General features: G+C 37.5%; 1 protein-coding gene across 3 annotated transcripts; it reads right to left on the bottom strand.

The window, feature by feature from the left end:
- Positions 1-520: 520 nt before the first annotated feature.
- On the bottom strand, positions 521-21,271 carry LOC309491432 (N-alpha-acetyltransferase 38, NatC auxiliary subunit). Of its 3 annotated transcripts, XR_014203111.1 has the most exons (4): positions 21,112-21,271; positions 20,659-20,845; positions 1,869-2,069; positions 521-1,832 (listed from the first exon to the last, which is right to left on the bottom strand). XR_014203111.1 is itself a non-coding variant. In XM_082190491.1 (3 exons), exons 1-3 carry the CDS (start codon positions 21,154-21,156, stop codon positions 1,954-1,956), a joined length of 348 nt encoding a protein of 115 aa, XP_082046617.1. In that variant the 5' UTR covers positions 21,157-21,271; the 3' UTR covers positions 521-1,953. The 3 variants fall into 3 exon arrangements, 2 of the variants coding, with proteins under 2 accessions (XP_082046617.1, XP_082046618.1); XM_082190491.1 differs by having other exon boundaries at positions 521-2,069; XM_082190492.1 differs by having other exon boundaries at positions 521-2,069; positions 20,677-20,845; positions 21,112-21,268.
- Between the last annotated feature and the right edge of the window lie 1,213 nt (positions 21,272-22,484).

The following is a 22,484-nucleotide window of genomic DNA, read 5'->3' as shown; positions in this document are numbered from 1 at the left end:
TGCTCAAAAGCTTCTTTGTTCTTTTGCTGATGTGATCTGTTGTTTTTGCACCAAACTTTTTTCTTTCTTTTTTTGCCAAAAAATCTTGGTCTCAATCTAACCATAACACATTTTTCCAAATAGTTGACTAGAAATGTGTTTTTACAGAGTTTAGACAGACTTTGATGTTATTTTTTTGTCAGAAAAAGGCTTGCGTCTTGCCACCCTGCCCCACTGTCCAAACAGATAAATACTGGAGTTAGCATCTCTTTTTTTAACATTGCTGTAGGCCTCTTGACAGGCTCCATGACCACTTTTCTCTTTGTCTTATCAATTTTAGAAGGAAGCCCTGTTCTTAATAATGTCACTCTTGTGCCTTACTTATTCCACTTGTTGATGACTGTCTTCACTGTGTTCCATGGTATATCTATTCTAATGCCTTGGAATGTTTTTGTAGCCATCACTTGAGCGATGCTTTCTAAGCTCTTCGTGGCCCATGGCTCTTGTAACAGCATGCAACCAAGAACATGTCAGAATAATCTTACAAGAACTGCTGAGATTTATTTGAAGTCACTTCAGGTGAAGACAGGTGTGTATTATTTCACATGAGCTTGATTAGTTAATTCTTAAGACAGATTTACATTCTGGTGTACATAGATACACATTTATAAAATGGTGTGCACACGTATGCAGTTAGGTTTGTGTCTATCCTTTTTTTATAAAATATCTCTTTGTTTTTCAGCGACATTGCAAAGTCTGTAATTTTTACATTAAATGCATAAAGATTTTGATATTATTTATCTTGCAGTTTTTGTGATGTAAACCAGGTGTGCAGACTTTTTATGTCCACTGTAAACTAAATAAGTTATAATTGTATATTTGGTCAATGATAAAAGTATTTGCATGCAGTAAATAATTGTTGTGTACCAGAATTTACAAGAAAAGAGCAGTGAGATTTTGATAATACAAAAATATACTGTATATCTTTTCATTTTACATTAACTTGACAATTATATTGGATAACTAAATAACCAAGATGTTATTAAGTCAATATTTTTCTATATCCATAGATTAGTTAATATCTTGTTGTTACAAATAGATATGAATTCAGTACAAAACTAAACATTTCCTTTTAATTTTGTAATGTATTGATATATATGTGTAACTATATACAATTATGAGATTGCAAATTATATATATATATATATAAATAATGTATGAAGAGTTCAGATGCAAAAGCCATCTGAAATTTTCTTATAGAATTATCATTTTTATCAAGCTCGTATATTTAAATTCAATAATTTCACTTAAATGGCAATGGAGATTACCTATTAATTATCATTTAAGTGAAATTACTGAACAAATATACAAGCTTGATAAAAATGATCATTCTATAAGAAAATTTCAAATGGCATTTAGAGGCTTTTGCATCTGAACTCTTCATATATATATATATATATATATATATATATATATATATACATATATATATAAATAAATAATTATTTGCAATCTCATAATTTTAGCACAGTTGAAATATGCCATTTTGTTTATATATGTGCAATAATAATCAACATGTAAAAGAATAAAGTCTGTGAATGACCTCTGCTGGTGATATGAGGTTATGAGGAAATATTAATAAATGGTGCAATGACATCATACAAATATCAGATTGATTATTAAACTCTTATTGAAAACTGGCAATGTCCATAATTACATGCACAATGTGCACTGCTCACAAAGAAGCAAACACACAAGCAAAAGGGTACAGTTTACAAGTCACACTGTTATTCATTATTTTTGTTTCAACACAGAGGACCAACAGTGGTGTATTGCATTTCCATGAAAAAAAAACCCTGAAAAATTATTTTTTCTCCAGCTCTAGAGGATCTTTACTGCCATCTCCGTAGTTTGTGTGCGTGGAAACTACATCCTCTATAGTCCATATGGTGACCCCGAATGTCTCTAAAGTCGTCAGAGTCCATGGGTGGTGGTCTGAAGGCTTTCAGATTCCACTTCTATAGAAACCACATGATGGCCGGGGATCATAGCCAGTCCCAACACTCTGGGCTCACCTTGTGAGAAAGAATCTGTGGAATAAAATATAAATATATTTTTTAACTTCTAACCATGGTACTGAGGAGACATGCATGGTTTTACCTGTGACTACTATCAATCAAGGGCTGTAGTGTCCCAACTAAGTGATGAATTTTTGGGGGCAAATTGCCAAATTTTAAGGGCATGTCCCTATCATTATTCAAGTAAAACTACAAATAAAATAAAATCTATATTACATGTTTTTAGTAAAATAGTGAGATACAATATATAAAATATCACCCCTACTTTGGTAAATTTAGAACTTAGCACAAATAACCCATAGCACAAATTGTTTGTGGTAAGATGGTAAATGTAACCTCTATTTTTAGAGTTGTTTTTTTCTGAGTGACACAGACAAAATAAAGACTCATAACTAGGTATTGTTTGATGGAACACTTTTCACATTTTTAGAAAATATAAATTACATTACATTTGGACATTCTCCTGCTGGTAAAATACAATATATATGAATATATATATTTTATTTTTATTTTGTATATCTTTCTTATTTGACATGCAATTACTCAGGAAGAAAATAAAGTAGGATGAAAATTGTGAGCTGTACATGTGAGCTGCATCTGGATTAAATTTGGTGGAGACTGCATAAAGTAATCAAAAGTTACAGCATTTGGAACCTTTTTGTTCAGTCCTTGACGCCCCCTAATGGGAATTTTTAAAAATGTTCCTCCATGTGGAATATCTTGTGATCAACGCAATAGATTATGTTCTTTTTGGGCTCATTTTAATTGTAATAATATAATGTAAAAAATGATGAGCCATTATTAATGATCTGTGAATGTTTCATGAGCTGTATGATGTTTTTGACACATTGCAGTACTTTGTACAAAAAGTATTTAATGGATTATGAAAAAAAGAAATTCTATTTATCAGCAAATAAATCAGCACTACTTAGGAGTTAATCAGATTGGCTACATTCATTGTAAAGTTCAGTCTCTAAGCTTTCAAATGACACCTCACTGATTCTTGAGTCGGGACAAAACACGTTTTAAAAAACTTTTTTTAAAAACACACACTATATCAATTAGAGTTATATGATTCTGCAGAGAAAGGTCTTAGCTATTTAACCATGTAAAGGAACAGGTTCAAAATAAAAACACATTTTTAACAAATAAACATGTTTCCCTTCAGAACTGGATTTGTGTCAACTCCGTCAGACACACTAAAAAGTATACAATTTGAATTCTTCAAATCCAACAAGAATCTAAAGTTCTGAAGTATATTGTAATAGTGTTTAGTTACTCTGATATGTAAAAAAAAAAATCCAATATATAAACTTAAGTTGTGATTTCACACTATTCTGAAAACTCAGATTTCTAAATATTTACATTTTCAAACTTTGATTTTAATTGCAATATTGTAAAAACAAATTCCTTAAATAAATAAAACATAAGAGGATGTAGATCAGATGGTCCTTTATTACAAAAACAACAAACTGAAGGAAGAATATTTTCCCCCCCAAAAAATTAACAAAAACATACATCCAATGCTGTTGACGAAAAACTGACGGTGTTGACAAAAAATGTTTGAATGTTTTACCTCAGATTTGTGAAATGTTCACCTGTTTGTCATGATATGTTCTGACAATAAAGAGTAGTTTAAAACCACAATTAACACTCTGTTTTCTACAACTTTCACTTATGAGCAAAAATCTGCCTTTAAACTTGAAAGAAAGAAAGATTTGACATTTATCGTGATAATTATCGATATCGACTGATATAAAAAAAATTATCGTGATCATTTTTTTTGGCCATATCGCCCAGCCCTACACTGGCTTCTCATTTCTCTATCTCTGTCTCTACATATATAAATATATATATATATATATATATTAAAGTGCTGGCAAAGTTACACAATAATAAGCAGATCACTGCCTGCCCATTATTGGTCAGATGCATATGGTTAAATAATGTAATGCATGCTATGTATGAGCATTTATGTGTAAATAAAACCCTGAAATAACAGTTTAACCCTTCACTATATTCACAAATAATATTATATTCGCACATTAAGAGGTTATTGGTGGATTTGTCAACTCCGTCAGCTTACAGGTCAACTCCGTCAGACATAGAACCTGACGGAGTTGACGTAAGGGCATGTATTTTCCCGAATTCCCGCCAAAACATGTATTGTACACTGCAGCTAGGTAGTTTTTCCTCAGTTGCTAGCTGTCCCAATAACCTCACTAAAATGCTTAAATTCAATCCACTATGGTTTAAAAAAAATATCTTAACAGAAAGATGGTATTGACATGGTGCAGCTGTGACCATAGGAATATTGACATTGTTTGTCTAAAATATTTAAAAAAAATTCAAATGTACCAGAGCATGTGTGGTAGTGCTGCATTCACCACAGGCAGGGAGATGAAAAGGGGTCCTCAGGGATATAGCTGACCATGCTATTTCCTGATTTAAAGAGCTTTATGAAAAATTCTGACGGAGTTGACAGAAGCTGAGGACACAACTTTAATAGGCAGATTTTTATGGAAAATATTGTTTGATGTTCACTTCATGCATTGTTTTTTATATTTATACCCCTTCTTTTTTTATTTGATATACATGTTTTCACAATCGTAGAGCTTTTTTTTTAAAGTTTTTTGGGATGGTTAATATTGTGACCTCTTGCTGAGGACAAGTGCAATAACATGGACCTTCTTACCACAGACCATACATTTAAACAAATTTTCCCCAAAAAGATAAAGTTTATTCTAAAAATCAGATAGGTATATACAATTCCTATAGATTTAACTTTGTAAGTATGTCAATCATGATGAATTTCTTAATTTTTGCTATAAATTAGACTTTTCTATGTGGGACATGTTTGTCCCGACTCTCAAGAATCAGTGACCTATTTTGTCTTGATCAATGCAGTATTTTTGAAAAATATGATTATGAATTTTCTCACAGCTAGGTGGTGTGGTTTAGAGGGACTACTCCGCACTCGTTAATCGAAGTGGTTAGATGCATTAGAAAGCTAAATTTCTAAGCTTTAAGATACCCATTTTGTGTTATTTCACATTGGAAAACAAGCACGGATGGTTCTGGGAACATTGGAAAACACATTTCATCCCGGAAAGATGAGAGACAAGTTTTTTTAGCCAAGTATGCATCAATTCGTGAGGAATATCTCGTGATCAATGAGGGGCTCTTTGTAATCGTGAGAATCTGCTGTCAATAAAGATGTTCGATTTTCCACAATTCATGCATGTTTCATGGAGTTATGAGCTAAAACGTCACATCAGTGCACCGTCTATATACTTCGTTGGATGTGCGCCTGTGCAGGTTCATGTGTTAGAAGTCCATGAGGAATATCTTTAGATCTGAGTGATGGATTATGGTGAGTTTGGGCTCTTTTTAATCATTAAAGCAAATAACTCAGCACTACTAATCATTATTCATTTTTTCACAGCTAGGTGGCACCCACGGGCGGTACATTCCAGTTTACTCAGCACTCTTTAAGAGTTGATCCAAGGGGTTAGATGCATTAGAAAGCTGAGTTTCTAAGCTTTAAAATTATACATCTTTTGTGTTGTTCCATAGTAATTTGATTATGAATTTTTTTTCCGCTGGCTGTATGTCCAGCCGTACACTTCAGGTTTAAGGGGTTAAAAGCACTATATAATTTTTTGCCACTAGAGGTCGTTTATTCAAAACAAAGTCGTAGCTTGATGACAACTTGATTTCGCGCAATAGTGGGAGTTGTTGTATTCACCTCTACAGCCAGTGGAGAATACGACGGGTCTCGGGCAGGAATCATATTCATGCATAACCGGTAATGTATTAAAGATTTATTAACATTACAAAAGCCATTGGAGCGGAACGAGGCCGCTGGAGCGAATTCTAATGAGAGAAAAGCACAGCACTCGGCTCGAGAGAAGTGGAGCTTTTATTATGCCACAGAAGCTTCCGCTTTTTCCGGTCATGCGTATAGTGGGGTAACGCAGCGATGTTTTATCATATTAGATCCATTTGAGTGTGCTGAAAGTTGTTATAATGCTACTCTGTGCATTTGCTCGGCGGCTACTATATGAGACACTGCAGTGAGCTAGGTCGATGGTAAATATGGTACTCGCTGTAAACCAAGTCTTTGATCTTTCCATGGTTCCAACAAAATAAAACCGGAAATCAAGGGTAACGCGGCAATAATGCCATTGATAGGCGACTCCGTGTCCTGGTTAAAACTGCTTATTTCTCTGGATTTAAACATTCTTAGAAACATTTGGGATAATGTAAGTACATAAATCAACTAAATAAATAACATACATTGTTCTAGTGGTTTTTGGATATTTTGATCCAAAAATATTACATAGTGTGTCTTTAATAATTACAGTTGTTATTAAAATTCCTTACAATATGTCAAGTCACCTTTATTTATATAGCGCTTTTTACAATACAGATTGCATCAAAGCAGCTTCACAGTGATAACATGAAAATAATACAACAAAGTTGGTTTCTAGAAGAAAACTGCGTCATCATCCACCTTAAGTAAGGCAGATCAATAATATTGTTGAATATTAGGCCTAAATGTCCCCAACTAAGCAAGCCAAAAGCCAAGGCAATAAAGAAATACAACCCCTGGCAAAAAGTATGGAATCACCCCTCTCAGAAGAAAAAACAAGCACATATATGCCACAAAACAATTTTCACTGAACAATCCAAACTTCTGGCTGTACAAAACACTTTTTTTTTAAAACAAAAAAAAATAACTATAGTCAATTACAACTGTTTTTACAGATCACACAGAGGAAAAAAATATGGAATCACACAAATCTGAGGAACATTATATGGAATCACCAAATAAAAACACTACTAGTACTTTGTTGCACCACCTCTGGCTTTTATAACAGCTTGAATTCTCTGAGGCATGGATTTAACTAATGACAAACAGTATACTTCATCAATCTGTCTCCAGCTTTGTCTTATTGCAGTTGCCAGATCAGCTTTGCAGGTTGGAGCCTTGTCGTGAACCATTTTCTTTAATTTCCACCACAGATTTTCAATTGGATTGAGGTCCGGACTATTTGCAGGCCATGCCATTGACATTATACACTGCTCAAAAAAATTAAAGGAACACTTTGAAAACACATCAGATCTCAATGGGGAAAAATGTTATGCTGGATATCTATACTAATATGGACTGGGTAATGTGTTATGAAGGAAAGGATGCCACATCGTTTGATGGAAATGAAAATGATCAACCTACAGAGGATTGAATTCAAAGACACCCCGGAAATCTAAGTGAAAAAATGATGTAGCAGGCTTGTCAATTTTGCTGAAATTTCATTGCAGCAACTCAAAATGGTACTCAGTAGTTTGTATGGCCCCCCCGTGCTTGTATGCATGCCTGACAACGTCGGGGCATACTCCTAATGAGACGACGGATGGTGTCCTGGGGTATTTCCTCCCAGATCTGGACCAGCGCATCACTGAGCTCCTGAACAGTCTGAGGTGCAACCAGGTGATGTCAGATGGACCGAAACACAATGTCCCAGAGGTGTTCTATTGGATGTGTAGGTCAGGTGAGCGTGGTGGCCCTTCAATGGTATCATTCCTTCATCCTCCAGGAACTGCCTGCATGCTCTCGCCACATGAGGCCGGGCATTGTTGTGCACCAGGAGGAACCCAGGACCCACTGCACCAGCATAGGGTCTGACAATGGATCCAAGGATTTCATCCCGATACCTAATGGCAGTCAGGGTGCCATTGTCTAGCCTGCAGAGGTCTATGCATCCCTCCATGGATATGCCTCCCCAGACCATCACTGACCCACCACCAAACCGGTCATGCTGAACGATGTTACAGGCAGCATAACATTCTCCACGGCTTCTCCAGACCCTTTCCTGTCTGTCACGTGCTCAGGGTGAACCTGCTCTCATTTGTGAAAACCACAGGGCACCAGTGGCAGACCTGCCAATTCTGGTGTTCAATGGGAAATGCCAATCGAGCTCCCTGGTGCTGGGCAGTGAGCACGGGGCCCACTAGAGGACGTCGGGCCCTCAGGCCACCCTCATGAAGTCTGTTTCTGATTGTTTGGTCAGAGACATTCACACCAGTGGCCTGCTGGAGGTCATTTTGTAGGGCTCTGGCAGTGCTCATCATGTTCCTCCTCGCACAAAGGAGCAGATACCGGTCCTGCTGATGGGTTAAGGACCTTCTACGGCCCTGTCCAGCTCTCCTAGAGTAGCTGTCTGTCTTCCTGGAATCTCCTCCATGCTCTTGAGACTGTACTGGGAGACACAGCAAACCTTCTGGCAATGGCACGTATTGATGAGCCATCCTGAAGGAGCTGGACTGCCTGCGCAACCTCTGTAGGGTCCAGGTATCGCCTCAATGCTACCAGTAGTGACACTGACCCTAGCCAAATGCAAAACTGGTGAAAAACAGTCCGAAAAGATGAGTAGGGAAAAAAATTTCAGTGGCCTCCACCTGTAAAACCATTCCTATTTTGGGGGTTGTCTCACTGTTGCCCATCTAGTGGACCTGCTGTTAATGTCATTAACACTAAAGCAGCTGAAACTGATTACCAACCCCCTCTGTTACTTAACTGACCAGATCAATATCCCAGGAGTTTAACTGACTTGATGATATTCTCTGATTAAAAAGTGTTCCCTTTATTTTTTTGAGCAGTGTATGTCTTTCCTGTAGGAATGTTTTCACAGATTTTGCCCTATGGCACGATGCATTATCATCCTGAAAAATGATGCTACCATCACCAAACATCCTTTCAATTGATGGAATAAGAAAAATGTCCAAAATCTCAACATAAACTTGTGCACTTATAGAAGATGTAATGACTGTCATCTCTCCCATACCTTTACCTGACATACAACCCCATATCATTAATGATTGTGGAAATTTGCATATTTTCTTCAGGCAGTTGTCTTTATAAATTTCATTAACGGCACCAAACAAAAGTTCCAGCATCATCACCCTGCCCAATGCAGATTCGTGATTCATCACTGAATATAACTCTCATCCAGTCATCCACAGTCCAAGATTGTCTTTCTTTAGCCCACTGAAACATTGTTTTTTTCTGTTTAGATGTTAATGATGGTTTTCGTTTGGCTTTTCTGTATGTAAATCCCATTTCTTTTAGGCGATTTCTTACAGTCCGGTCACAGACATTGACTCCACTTTCTGCCCATTTGTTCCTCATTTGTTTTGTTGTGCATTTTCTGTTTTCAAGGCATATTGCTTTAAGTTTTCTGTCTTGGCGCTTTGATGTCTTTCTTGGTCTACCAGTACGCTTCCCTTTTACAACCTTTCCATTTGATTTGTACTTGGTCCAGATTTTAGACACAGCTGACTGGGAACAACCAACATCTTTTGCAACATTCCGTGAAGATTTACCTTCTTCGAGAAGTTTGATAATCCTCTCCTTTGTTTCAACTGACATCTCTCGTGTTGGAGCCATGAGTTATGTCAATCATCTTGGTTCAACACATCACTAATGTGTGCAAGCACTCTTTTTTAACTGCAGACTAATTAGCAGTTGTAATCAGATACAGGTGTTTGTTTTAGAAATGCAAAGTGCATGGTGATTCCATATAATTTTCCTCAGATTTGTGTGATTCCATATTTTTTTCCTCTGTGTGATCTGTAAAAACAGTTGTAATTGACTATAGTTATTTTTTAATTTTTTTAGTGTTTTATACAGCCAGAAGTTTGGATTGTTCAGTGAAAATTGTTTTGTGGCATATATGTGCTTGTTTTTTTTTTTCTACACAATTAAACATTTGAATGAACATCTTCTGAGAGGGGTGATTCCATACTTTTTGCCAGGGGTTGTAGTTGAAAATAAAGTGACAAGAATAATAATGATTAAGTGTCAGGGTTCCAATGGACTGCGACCATTTTTTGAGAATGTGCGAGTTAAAATTGTATGTGGTCGCATTTGTGCGAGTGCATGGTCATGTACTACTCAGTTAAATTCACGCATGCGCAACAGAATGCCGTTGTATCAGCAGCTGCTGCAGTCCGTAACTTAGCCTATGTTCAAAATGAACGAGTACATCATGAATCCATTTTCCAAACCGTGTTTTTGACTTATCCTGAATCACTACGGTACGCCTATAATAAGTGTTTATATTCTGACTATTTTATCCCGGGGTCAGCTCGGCTCGGCTGCGGAGTTGCCCAGTGCCTGCGTGACTCGCCATAGACATTAACGAAGAGAAGTAGCTCCGGCTACAATGTTCTTCCGCAAGACACTTGCAGTTTATTTATTAACGAACGTACACGTCACGCGCATTGCACACTGATGGTGAAACGCGCCAATTAGGAATTCAGGAATTACAAGCCAATGAGCCAGCATACAGACACAACTGATGACGAGAGCACAGGTGTAGACAGGGAGGAACCAAGTGAGCAAAGGAATATAATAAATACATATTATGTTTATGTTTGATTATACAAAAATTAGGGCTGTCAAAATGAACACGTCAACGCATGCGATTTATTTTTTCAGTTAAACGCGTTAAAAATATTTAACGCAATTAATGCAGCATCAGATTTTTTCTTTCATCCATTGGCTGCTCTATAGTATTATATCACGCCATCATTCATTCAATTGCTAATAAACAATTCAAGCGTGATAAAACGCAAAAATAAGAACTTAAATCTGTACTGGCGGCGCGCTGTCTGTAAATCTCTCTGTGTGATACACACACAACACACACACAGGACTCATGTGCACAGAATGCCGCTTCAGACAGCGTGCAGCCGCATTGAGTTCTCTTTCACGCTTGAACGGACAAAAACACACAAAAGCATGCCAAAATGTTCACTTTGTCGAGTATCCTCGTAAGCACAGTATTAAATTAGTTAAAAAGTGTTAAATGAACGCAAAGAGTTGTGACATCATCGGATGCTTGTCAGATCCAGATCCGCATTGTATGCATCAGATCTTAAAGCGACAGCAGCCTAATAAACCCGCTTCTGTGATACATTAATGTAAAAAAAATCTAATCAAAGAAAAAAGTCAGAAAATTACAGTGAAGACAGAGGTGTTTGGTAACTTTATTCAATTTATGTATATTTCCTACCTAATAGATAAAATATTTAAAATATACTTTATGTTGTTTCTACATTAATTTAAATGTGAAATTATTACAATATAAAATATATTAAAAACGGCTTCCGGTTTGAACGCGCATGGAATAGACGTGTTTTTCTTGGCTCCACTTCAATACTTAAAAAAAGTCCTAATTACAGCAGATTAATTAACTGTGCTTTGCAGCTTAAGTTATTAGGGTTTACAGCGCAACATGACGAAGCCAAATAAAGTAAAAAAAAATGGAGAAGGGAGCAGAAGAGGGCGAAAAAGTTACAGAGTCTATCGCGGGAGAAGATGAGGCCAAATCTCCGCCGACTACAAATGAGGATCTTATGTCTGCAATCAGTGCTTTGAATAAGACTGTGGACCAAAGACTGGGTGAACTCTCTTCCGCACTTTCTAATTTGTCATCGGCGCTGACTGACATGACTGCTTGAGTTGAAAAAACTGAGGAAGCTGTGCAGGCGCACGAAGGCCGTATTGAATCCCTCGAGAGGCTAAATGCAAAAATGGCAGCCGAGACGGTGCTCATGCAGGCGAAACTGGAGGATCTGGAATCGCTCACAGGCATAATATTCGCATAATGGGAATTAAAGAGAAGACGGAAAACGGTAAGCCTTCCGAGTTCGTCAGTTCATTACTTCCAGAGCTGCTTGGGCACGAGAACTTTGAGAAACCAGTACAAATTGACATGGCTCACAGAAGCGCAAGGCCAGCCTCCGGCAACAGGCCGCGAGCGATCATTGCTAGATTACACCACCTCCAAGTGAAAGAGCTTGTGCTGCGTCTAGCAAGACAGAAGGCTCCTCTCCGTTTTAAAGGTGATACAGTGCAGATCTATCCAGACTTGACATCGGCAACGATGAAGAAGAGGCAGAGCTTTAACGACGTGAGGAATAAATGTAAGGAAAGAAACATAAGATGCGGCCTCAAATTCCCGGCCAAACTCATCGTGATGGTAGGCGAGGAAACGAAAACCTTTGAAGAGCCTTCCGATGCGGAAAAGTTTCTGATGGCCACAGTCCCAAATTGGAAACATACAAAAGGAGATCACGGTGGAACTAGTCATGCATCTGTATAAAAGGCGTTCGGCTCTGCAGAGACTTTGCACAGTGAGAGATCTTATGGTTCATAGTATGGACTCGATTATTCAAAACTATATGTACCATTTAAGCGGACAGTGTATTTGAATTTCAGCAGAGGAGTGTGGGTGGCTAATACATACAGTCGCCGGTAAGGTTTATTTGTGGTTTGGTGAGTAGGGAGGAGAGGCGCTATGTTTCTTAGTTGCCTCCCTGAAAGCTTTGGGTGGGGGGGAAGGAAACCTGTGTGGGTATTCCGTGGGTTGTGTTTAAGTTCACGATTTCAAAGAAGGTCCAAATGTTCTTGTTTTGGTTATGGTGCGGTTTATACATATATAAATATTGTAACTACATAAATGTCAACTGATACTTACGGTAATGATCACAGTGATAGACTGGGCAATATTAGGTTCATCAGTTGGAATGGTAGGGGAATGAATAGCCCTGTAAAGCGTGGAAAGGTTCTTCTACATCTTAAAGCCTTGAAAACTGATATAGGTTTTATTCAAGAAACACATTTAAAGAAGGGTAGCGAGAATAGATTAAAGTCTAACTGGATTGCACAAGTGTATCAGTCCACCTTTTATACCAAAGCCAGAGGTGTGGCTATTTTGATTCATAAGAATATACCATTCGTCCATCACAAGACTATCTCTGACACAAACGGTAGATATATTATTGTGTTGGGCTCCATTACTTTAGTTAATTTATATGCACCAAATTTTGATGATCCCCTCTTCTTTCAAAAAGTATTCAAACTAATCCCCAATATCTCTGAATCAAATGTAATTATTGGAGGAGACTTTAATTGTGTGCTGGACAATGTGCTTGATAGACAACCAAGTCAGATTGCAAGCACTGTTTCTAAATCTAATACAACGTTAAGACAGTATATGCAATCTCTAAACATTGTCGATATATGGAGGATTATTAATCCTTCAGGTAGAGATTTTTCCTTTTACTCTCATGTGCATAAGTCATCCTCGCGCATTGATTTTTTTCTGCTGGATTCAAATCTGGTGCCGAATATATGCAAATCACAATATCATAATATTATAATTAATATCAGATCATGCCCCCCAGTCAGTTGATTTTAGATTGGAAGTTAAATAATACACTTTTAAAGGATGAAGAATTTAATAAAGAGCTGGAAAAAAAGATTGTGGAATTTATAGAAATTAATGATAACGGTGACGTGCATGATTCAAACTTATGGGAGACACTGAAAGTTGTAGTCAGAGGGGAAATAATAGCATTTGAGACTGCTCAAAGGAAGAAAGTTAGGATGAGAATGACTAAATTAGAAAATACTCTTACCAAATTAGAAAGTTTACATAAAAATTGCCCAAATACTGAATTATTGAAAGAAATTATGGCATTGAAATATGAATACAATTCTTTATTATCTGGCAGTGTACTAAAATTGTTATGTAAAGTTAAACAAAGATACTATGAATTAGGAGATAAGCCCCAAAATCTTCTAGCACGGCAACTTAGACAAAATCAAGTGTCTAGAGCCATACATCAAATTAAGAGTAAAGAGGGAAAAATAGTAACTAATCCAAATGAAATAAATCAAAATTTTGCGACGTTTTATGCTGAGGTCTATACCTCCAGAGACAAGTCTGACCAGGAAAATATTGATAGTTTTTTGGAAGGAATACATTTGGCAAAATTAAGCGAAGAGGCTTTAAAGACATTAGATGCAGATATAAGTATTGAAGAGGTGGAAAACGCAATTAAAGAATTTCCCAACAAGGCCCCCGGCCCTGATGGATTCGGCATAGAATTTTACAAAAGATTCAGCAAGGTTATTCTACCATTGTTGGTACGCATGTTTAGACATTCAAAGGAAGTTGGCCGTTTCCCTGCATCTATGTATGATGCCAATATTGCACTTATACCTAAACCAGATCGAGACCGACTACAAGTGTCATCATACTGACCAATTTCTTTACTACCCACTGAAACAAAAATAATTGGGAAAATCCTTGCAAATAGATTGAAGAAGCACATTTGCGATATTATACATCCAGATCAGACAGGCTTTATGCCGGGTAGACACATTTTTTTTAAATTTGCGTCGCCTATGTAATGTTTTATATTCAAACCATAAAGAAGAAGCTGCAGTTATTTCACTGGATGCACTAGTGATGTATGTCTCGAGACCGGTCTTGGTCTCGAGACCACTTTTACGTGGTCTCGGTCTTGTCACGGCCTTGACGGTCTTTGGTCTTGGTCTTGTCTTGGTCTCGGACCTCTTGGTCTTGTCTAGGTCTCGCTGTCTCAGACCGACAGTGGTCGGGGGATTTAGCAATACAATACTACAATATCCACGATGACACAACGTTCGATAATGCAACATTATTATCCGCAACGTAACGGATTGAAGCGCGCGTCCGAGTGAAAGTGCGGCGTGTGCGCGAGCCACACCAGAAAACACTTTATCCGCGCCACTGATCGCAGCGGCAACGAGCACTTTGATCACTTGATTTAAAAAACACATATCATTGACATGATGGGTTTTAACTTCATTCAGGAGATTTTGGGTAACTGCACAACTGACAGATGACTTTGAGCGCACCACCAACGGTGTGTGTGTGTGTACCATAGCGACAAAACGACCAACTTTCGGATCCTGCACTTAAGCCTATAATTTCGTTTTTACACATTTTATTATGCATTTAAAAGTTGCAGAATGGATTCATTTGGAGACTCCGAAATCGGCAGAGATAGGCAGGCATTTGCTTAGATGAATTTGTGTCTTTGATATCTGTGTCTTTGATATCTGTGTGTGTGTGTGTGTGTGTGTGTGTGTGTGTGTGGTGTTTGATTACAGTATTGTATTTAAGATTGTGTTAGACTAAATAAATGGTCTTTTAAATATCATATGCATATCTCCGTTGTGTTGACTAAACATTAGGCCTAATCCAAGTTTATAATTGTGTATCTTTAATTTGATGTAACGATTTCATCTACACATTAAGTATAATTTCAATTGGTTACATATTTCACATTCTTTAGACAGTTGTTGGAGGAGCAAGATGGTGTTGGAGGTGTTTGATGTTTTGTCAGATGAACCAGTCAGTACCAGTCATGTCAGTCCTCAACAGTACACAAAAGTTAAGGGAGTCTCAATCCTCTAATAGTGCAGTAACAGCCGTCATGCAATTGCTACACATAGTTGATCTCACCCAGTCTGCAAAAACATTTACAGTGAGCTCACAGTCACACACATGACATGGTCTGTCTCTGTATTGTTCTGCCTGTGTAGTTTAAGTAATACCATCTAATATTGAATGTAAACTGCGGCTGAACCCTAGTATGCTGCTGTTCTTGAATTCATACAAGTTATAGCTTAGCTTCAACACTAGTCTGTTTTTTTTCCCCTCCGGTCTCGACTTGGTCTCGGTCTTGGTCTCGACTTGGTCTTGGTCTCGACTTGGTCTTGGTCTTGACTTGGTCTGTCTTGGTCTTGTCTTGGTCTCGATACCCTCTGGTCTTGGTAGTGTCTTGGTCTCGGTTTAGGCGGTCTTGACTACAAGTCTAGGATGCACAAAGGGCATTCGACCAAGTGGAATGGAGATATATGATGTCGGCCCTAAACAAATTTGGTTTTGGCCATGTTTTTAGAGATTGGATAAAAACAATATATTGCTGTCCAAAAGCCTCAGTAGTGACTAATCATAATATCTCGGCTCCTTTTTCAATCCATAGAGGGACGAGACAAGGATGTCCACTGTCCCCATTTCTCTTTGCAGTTGTGATAGAGCCCCTGGCTGCATACATTCGGCAACAGGCAGATATCCAACCTATTACGTTAGGTGGCCTACCACAACATATTTCACTTTACGCAGACGACATACTGCTGTTTATAAAGAATCCCTGTAAGTCTGTTCCACATCTCCTCACTGCAATTACAAGATTCGAGAATATATCAGGTTTCACTGTTAATTGGGAAAAAAGTGAAATGATGACTATTACGCCCAAAGCTTGTAAACAGTATGTAAGTTCCACCCCATTCAAGATAGCAGAAAACTCATTTACTTATCTAGGTGTCATAATAACAAAAAATCCAAGAGATCTACTTGGCAATTGGCAAAAGAGAATCAGCCAATTAAAAAATAATATAGATTTCTGGAAAACTTTGCCAATTTCAATGGTGGGTAAAATTAATGCGGTAAAGATGGTGAGTTTACCAAGATTCCTCCACCCATTTCAATCTATCCCTTCATGTATACCACAATCCTATTTTAAACAGCTAGACAAGATAATTATTCAGTTTTTATGGAATTATAAAGTGGCAAGAATTAAAAAACAACACTTATTAAAATCTAAAGAAAAGGGGGGATTTGAGTTACCTTTTTTTTAAAGCATACTACTGGGCTGCACATTTGAATATATTTTCTTGGTGGAAAGTTGATTCAACAGATGTAACTTGTGAACAGCCTGAATGGCTCAGAATTGAACAAGCCCTTTGCCCTAACTCCTCATTACAGGCACTGTGCAACAGTCCAGGGAAGATTAGCAAGCTTATTTACAACAGCCACTTTGTAATCGGTCAGTCTTTAAAAATTTGGAAACAAATTAGAATATATATTAAAGCCCCTAAGGTATATCTTGATAGCCCTATATGCAAGAATCACTCCTTCATTCCCGCTCTTAATGAGATGTTTTTTTCACTCTGGAAACGGAAGGGAATAGGCTGCATTGGCTCACTTTATATGAATGAGCAATTTCTGTCATTTAAAGGTGCAATGTGTGATATTTCTGAGGATCTATTGACAGAAATGCAATATAAGATCCATAACTATGTTTTCAGTGGTGTATAAAGACCTCACTTAATGAACCGTTATGTTTTTATTACCTTAGAATGAGTCATTTATATCTACATAACCGCGGCCACCCCCTTCTATGAAGGTCGACATACTGTGACGTCATGTTTCTACCGTAGCCGACAGCGAACAGAGCGCTACAGAGCGCGTTTCGTCACTAACTTGAATGAGAAGCAGAAGAAAAAGACGCAGCAGCATACTCAGGTTGTCAGGTGGAGAAAAACATGCAGTCTGAACAACGCCTCGGACATCGTAACGTTAGCTATTTCCCCTTACCTAAGTTAGCTGCTTTGATGCTCTTATCTTATTCACCTTATTCCGGAAGTAGCACTGGGTGGCGCCATCCGCGTAATCTCACTTCCTGGTTTAGCTACTTAGCGCTTTGTTTGCCCTGGTCCAATCTGTTATGAAGATGTGCACAAACACTACTACATGTAAAGTTTGAGACATTATTACACCACAGTTTGTTTGCTTAATCACCAGATACATTTGCAGTGTATAGCCAACAGATGAGAAAAAAATAGCCACGAACTGGTGTAGAAAGAAAGTAGAGCCTCAACTAGATGAACAAGAGGGTAACGTTAGCTTAGCTAACTGCTAGCTGCAATTTCTTATGGTTTAATCTCTAACACAAGTAATGGCTGTAAAATAAATCCAGCGACTGAATTCTAGAGGACCATAGCTTTCAAACAAGGTATAGCATGTGTATGTGTCCTGTAGTGAGACCATTACAACATTAGATGTTTGTGGCTAATGTAGGCTAAACACTACACATCGGCCGGGCTGCGATCAGACAGGCAGACGGGTCATATAAACACCTAAAAGTCGTTTAAAAATTACCCCGAGAAACAGTGCATTGCTGTGCTGTTGGTACACACGTACATAGCACATTTGGCACAAATTAGCTTACCTTATGTGACATTTTATCAGTGAGACTTCTCTGCAGTTCTCCTCGAAATTGAATGAGGGTCCGCTAAACCGGAAGTTGGTTTACAACGGAAGTACTGGACAGAAGTAAAAGTGGGCGGGGCGGAATAAGGTGAATACTAACTAGCATGGAAACAAGCTATGGTAAAGTCAGTGAATAAAAGACTAACACAATGATAAACAAGTAAAAATAACAATCGCAATAACATGTGGTTTTACTGAATAATTAAGTAAATATAATTTAATATAAAATATAATATAGAGAAACCTCATTGCCTGACTTGCTACTCTCTGCTGACTCAGACGACGACATCTTCCGATCCTACGTCGGCCACCGTAGTTTCTCATTCGAGTTTGCAATTTGAAGGAAAGGCCGCGAGTTATTGACCGGTTGCAATTCGCAAATCTCACCACTAGATGCCGCTAAAAATCACACACTGCACCTTTAGGCTGGACTCACATATCGCGCCTAAAAACGCGTAGAAAACGCTAGGCGCGTCGCGTTCTCCTTTTTCAAAATCGCTAGGACGCGGTTGCGCTCCGGAGGCGTCTATCGTTGCTAAGCAACCGCTCTGCACTCTCCGTTACAGCAAGGAAATTTCAGAAATGGATTTCCACCACAGAAAAACCCTTGCTGTAACTCTGTTACAAGATTTATTTTCTAAGAAAAGTAAAAAACGCCGCAGTGTGTGGGTGCACCCCATACTCCAACAACGCAAAAAACATGGGGAATTTCACCAGCTGATCCAGGAGCTCCGCCTGGACAATGAACGGTTCAAAGCCTATTTCAGAGTGGACCAGGACCAATTTGATTATATTTTAAGAAAAGTTGGCCCAAGCATCAGTAAACAGAGCTTTTGCCGTGAAACCATCTCTCCTGCGCAACGGCTCTGCATTTGTCTGAGGTTAGACTATAACTGAAGTGGTCATAAAACGCCAGAAATAGCAAACACATACACATTTATATATAGATAGAACAATTCTGTATAAACAATGATGGATTCAACAATGAATCAGTTGTGAGCATTAATATTTTTATTAAAAATATTTTTTAGTAACTAGTGCAGCAGTTTACAGTGTTAGGTTCTTGTCACGTGACCTACGGTGAACTTTTTGAAATTTTGAAAAGTTGAGATGTTTTCATCTCGATGCGGCGCGGACGCGCATGGAAAAAATGAGCGCGTCGCACCGCGACCGCGTCGCTTCCATTATGAGCGCGCATACCGCGCGCCTACATTTGAAATAATGAACTTGAGCGCGCAAAAGACGCGATATGTGAGTCCAGCCTTAAAGAGCTCCAATCAAAGTATGAGCTACCAAATTCTCACTTTTTTATATATCTGCAAATTAGAGACTATGTCAGAAAGTATTTCCCCGACTTTGAACAATTTAAAAAGCACGACAAATTAGAGGAAATAAACAGATTTAAGGCCGGAAACTCCAAAGCGGTGTCATATTTCTATAATATATTAATTGATCTGCTGGATAGCGACACAACTGCAATTAGGAAAGCATGGGAGGAGGATTTAGGTTATGCCATTGAGGATGCAAAATGGGAGGAATGCCTACAAAACATACATGATTGCTCGATTACACACAACTTAATCCAATTCAAATCTTTACATAGAGTATACATGTGTAAAACTAAACTGAATAAGATTTTCCCTGAAGTATCGCCGGTACCCGGTATGTAATAAATGCAAGGTTGCAGAAGGTACACTTCTACATTCATTATGGACATGTTGCAACCTTCACAAGTACTGGATTGATATTTTCAACCTACTTTCAAAAGTGTATAAAAAAGAGATAGCTCCAGATCCGGTGATTGCCATTTTTGGGGGTGATTTCAGTACCTTCTTTCAGTAAATTTGAAAAACAGGGTATTTCTTTATTTATGGTTCTTGCAAAAAGACTGATTCTTCAGAGGTGGAAACTGGATATTGTTCCAACATTCGAAGTGCTGCAAAGTGAGCTAGTGAACATTATTCATATTGAGAAGTTCCGATTTATCAATAACGACAAGCTAGAAATATTTACGAAAATATGGAAGCCTGTTTTAGATTACTTTGGAATGTGATAAATATATACTGGGTCTTATACTTCATTACATATTTGTAACTCTTAATTTACTCATCTGATGTTAACACTGTGATCTGTCTGGAACTCCTCTATCCTATGTATCAGAAATACTAATCTGTAACTAGAGTTGCTTTACTTTTATGTATTTGGTATACCGTGCTAATGTTTCCATTTTGGACCTCTGTTCAGTAAAACAATATAAAATTAAATAAAAATAAATGCAAAAATAAAATATATTAAAAACTTTAATGTTAAGTGTGATTAATTGCGAATAGGCTAGTTAATTGTTTTAATCGATTGACAGTACTAAATAAAATACAATCAAACATTAAAAAACATACGTGGTGTTTTTTTTATATATATATATATATATATATATATATATATATATATATATATATATATATATATATATATAGTTATTTTTAATGGTTTTCATATTAATTCCAATTGGTTCCGACCAATTGTTCCCATTACAATTTGGTGCGACCAAATCATGTGCTGGTGCGACCAACTGAGAAAGTTGGTAGCACCAGTGGAAAAGTTAGTCTGGAGCCCTGAGTGTTGATAAAGCATTAGGTGTGTACCTGGGGTGCACTGGGTACCTGTGGATTTGAGGAATTCTTGCGCAGATCCCAGGATGACGTTGCAGTCTCGGTCTGTGCACAGGAAGAGCCCCACCAGCGTGCGCCCGTCTGTCATACGAATCCTCATGCTCTTATTGAGGAGGTTCTCCAGCTTGCACCGAGCCAGCGAATAAGCAGACTCGTCCACCTGAGACACAACATGTTTGACATCAACAAACAATAGGTAAAACATATTGATCCAATTCAATGGGATCAGAATATTTAGCCACATATAATTGTTCTTTTAAAAAAAAGTAATCATCTATAATAAGGCAGATCATTTTGAAAACAAAAAGTATTTGATTAAAAATGTGATCCTAATAAAGGCACTGACAAACTAATCAGTCATAGTGCTTGCTAGCAATAGCTTCAGCGCTAATATTTCACTGGCTCCATGTGACAACATATTCAGACCTCAGTTTGCATTTCCGTTCCGTTCTCTTCGCTCTCTGTTGCCATTCGAGCCTTTTTGGTATTGAAATTTTGTATAAATGGGAAAGAGATGGCGAGAGTTAATCCAACAAAGATGTCTCTTCTTCAGGTCCGAGGTCGTACAATCTGCTGTAAATATGACGTATGAACAAAGTAACAGCGCCCCAGGTGAAGTGGCGTGCACATTGCTGTTTCGAAGCCCGCGTGCTATAATGACATCTGTTAAACCTTTTAAAAGAATCAAGAATTATATTAGAAAGGGTGAAAAAAAAAAAAAAAATTAGGATTATGGTTAAGCCGTTTAAAGAAAAATTTAAAATTATATATTAAAGAATTAGAAAGGGTGAAACATTTTAACTTTTTATGATTATAGTTTGATGAAAAAAAGTAATAGACAAATGTAAGAAAATATTAAATGTAATGAGGTGCTTAGTTGGAAGTGAATGGGAAGCAGACAGAATGGCTTTGAAGGCCATATACGTGGGACTAATTAGATCAATACTAGATCATGGATGTGTGGTGAATTGCCAACAATTCAGCCATGGATACTTCCTGATGCTACAGTAGATTTCACAATATTAGAAAAGAAACAGGGAGTCTGTGTTCAACTCACATATCATACAAGAATAGGCTACATTAGTAATAATTGCCATGGTTATATTCAGATATGTAGGCCTATGCATCAAAGAATTAAGCTAGAATCAGAGTATCATTTATTGATAAACCGTTGCATTGATTTAAACCGTTTGGTTTAAATCAATGCAACGAGACCACAACCAAAAGTGGTTCTACAAAACCATAGTTGGGTTCGGTGCAAAGAGTAATCTACTAAATGTAATATATAATGTTATTAAATAAAATAAAGAAGTTGCTTCGTTCAAGCCATGGTGTGCAGTATGATATTTAATTTAATTCTAAAAAGTGTGATTACTGAATTGTTTGTTCAAACTAAAGAGGACCTTAAGCAACATTTTCCATTGTTTTAATTAGGTGACCAAGTATTAAATGTGGTAACATCTTTTTAATTAGGTGACCAAGTATTAAATGTGGTAAATAAAAAGAAAATACTTGGGTCACATTTAGAAATGACCTAAATGATGATGATGATGATGTGCAGCGTCAGTGTTGTAAGTTATATGGACAGGCAAATGTGTTGGCTCGTAAATTAATAAGTGCACAGATGATTAAAACAGCACTTTTTAGAGCTTGCAGTGCTTAATTTTATGTGGCACATACATTTATGGTGTAGATTTAGTAAAGCTAATGATAAAAGCTTCAGGTGGCATTTAAAGATGCATTAAGAATGATGCTCTCAAGGTGGACAAGTAATTGTTCTTATTTAGTGATACGTTGCA

The sequence above is a fragment of the Leuciscus leuciscus genome (assembly GCF_965113295.1).
Source record: "Leuciscus leuciscus genome assembly, contig: HAP1_SCAFFOLD_249, whole genome shotgun sequence".
NCBI classification, from domain to species: Eukaryota; Metazoa; Chordata; class Actinopteri; order Cypriniformes; family Leuciscidae; genus Leuciscus; species Leuciscus leuciscus.
This window is presented reverse-complemented; position numbering and strand designations above follow the sequence as displayed.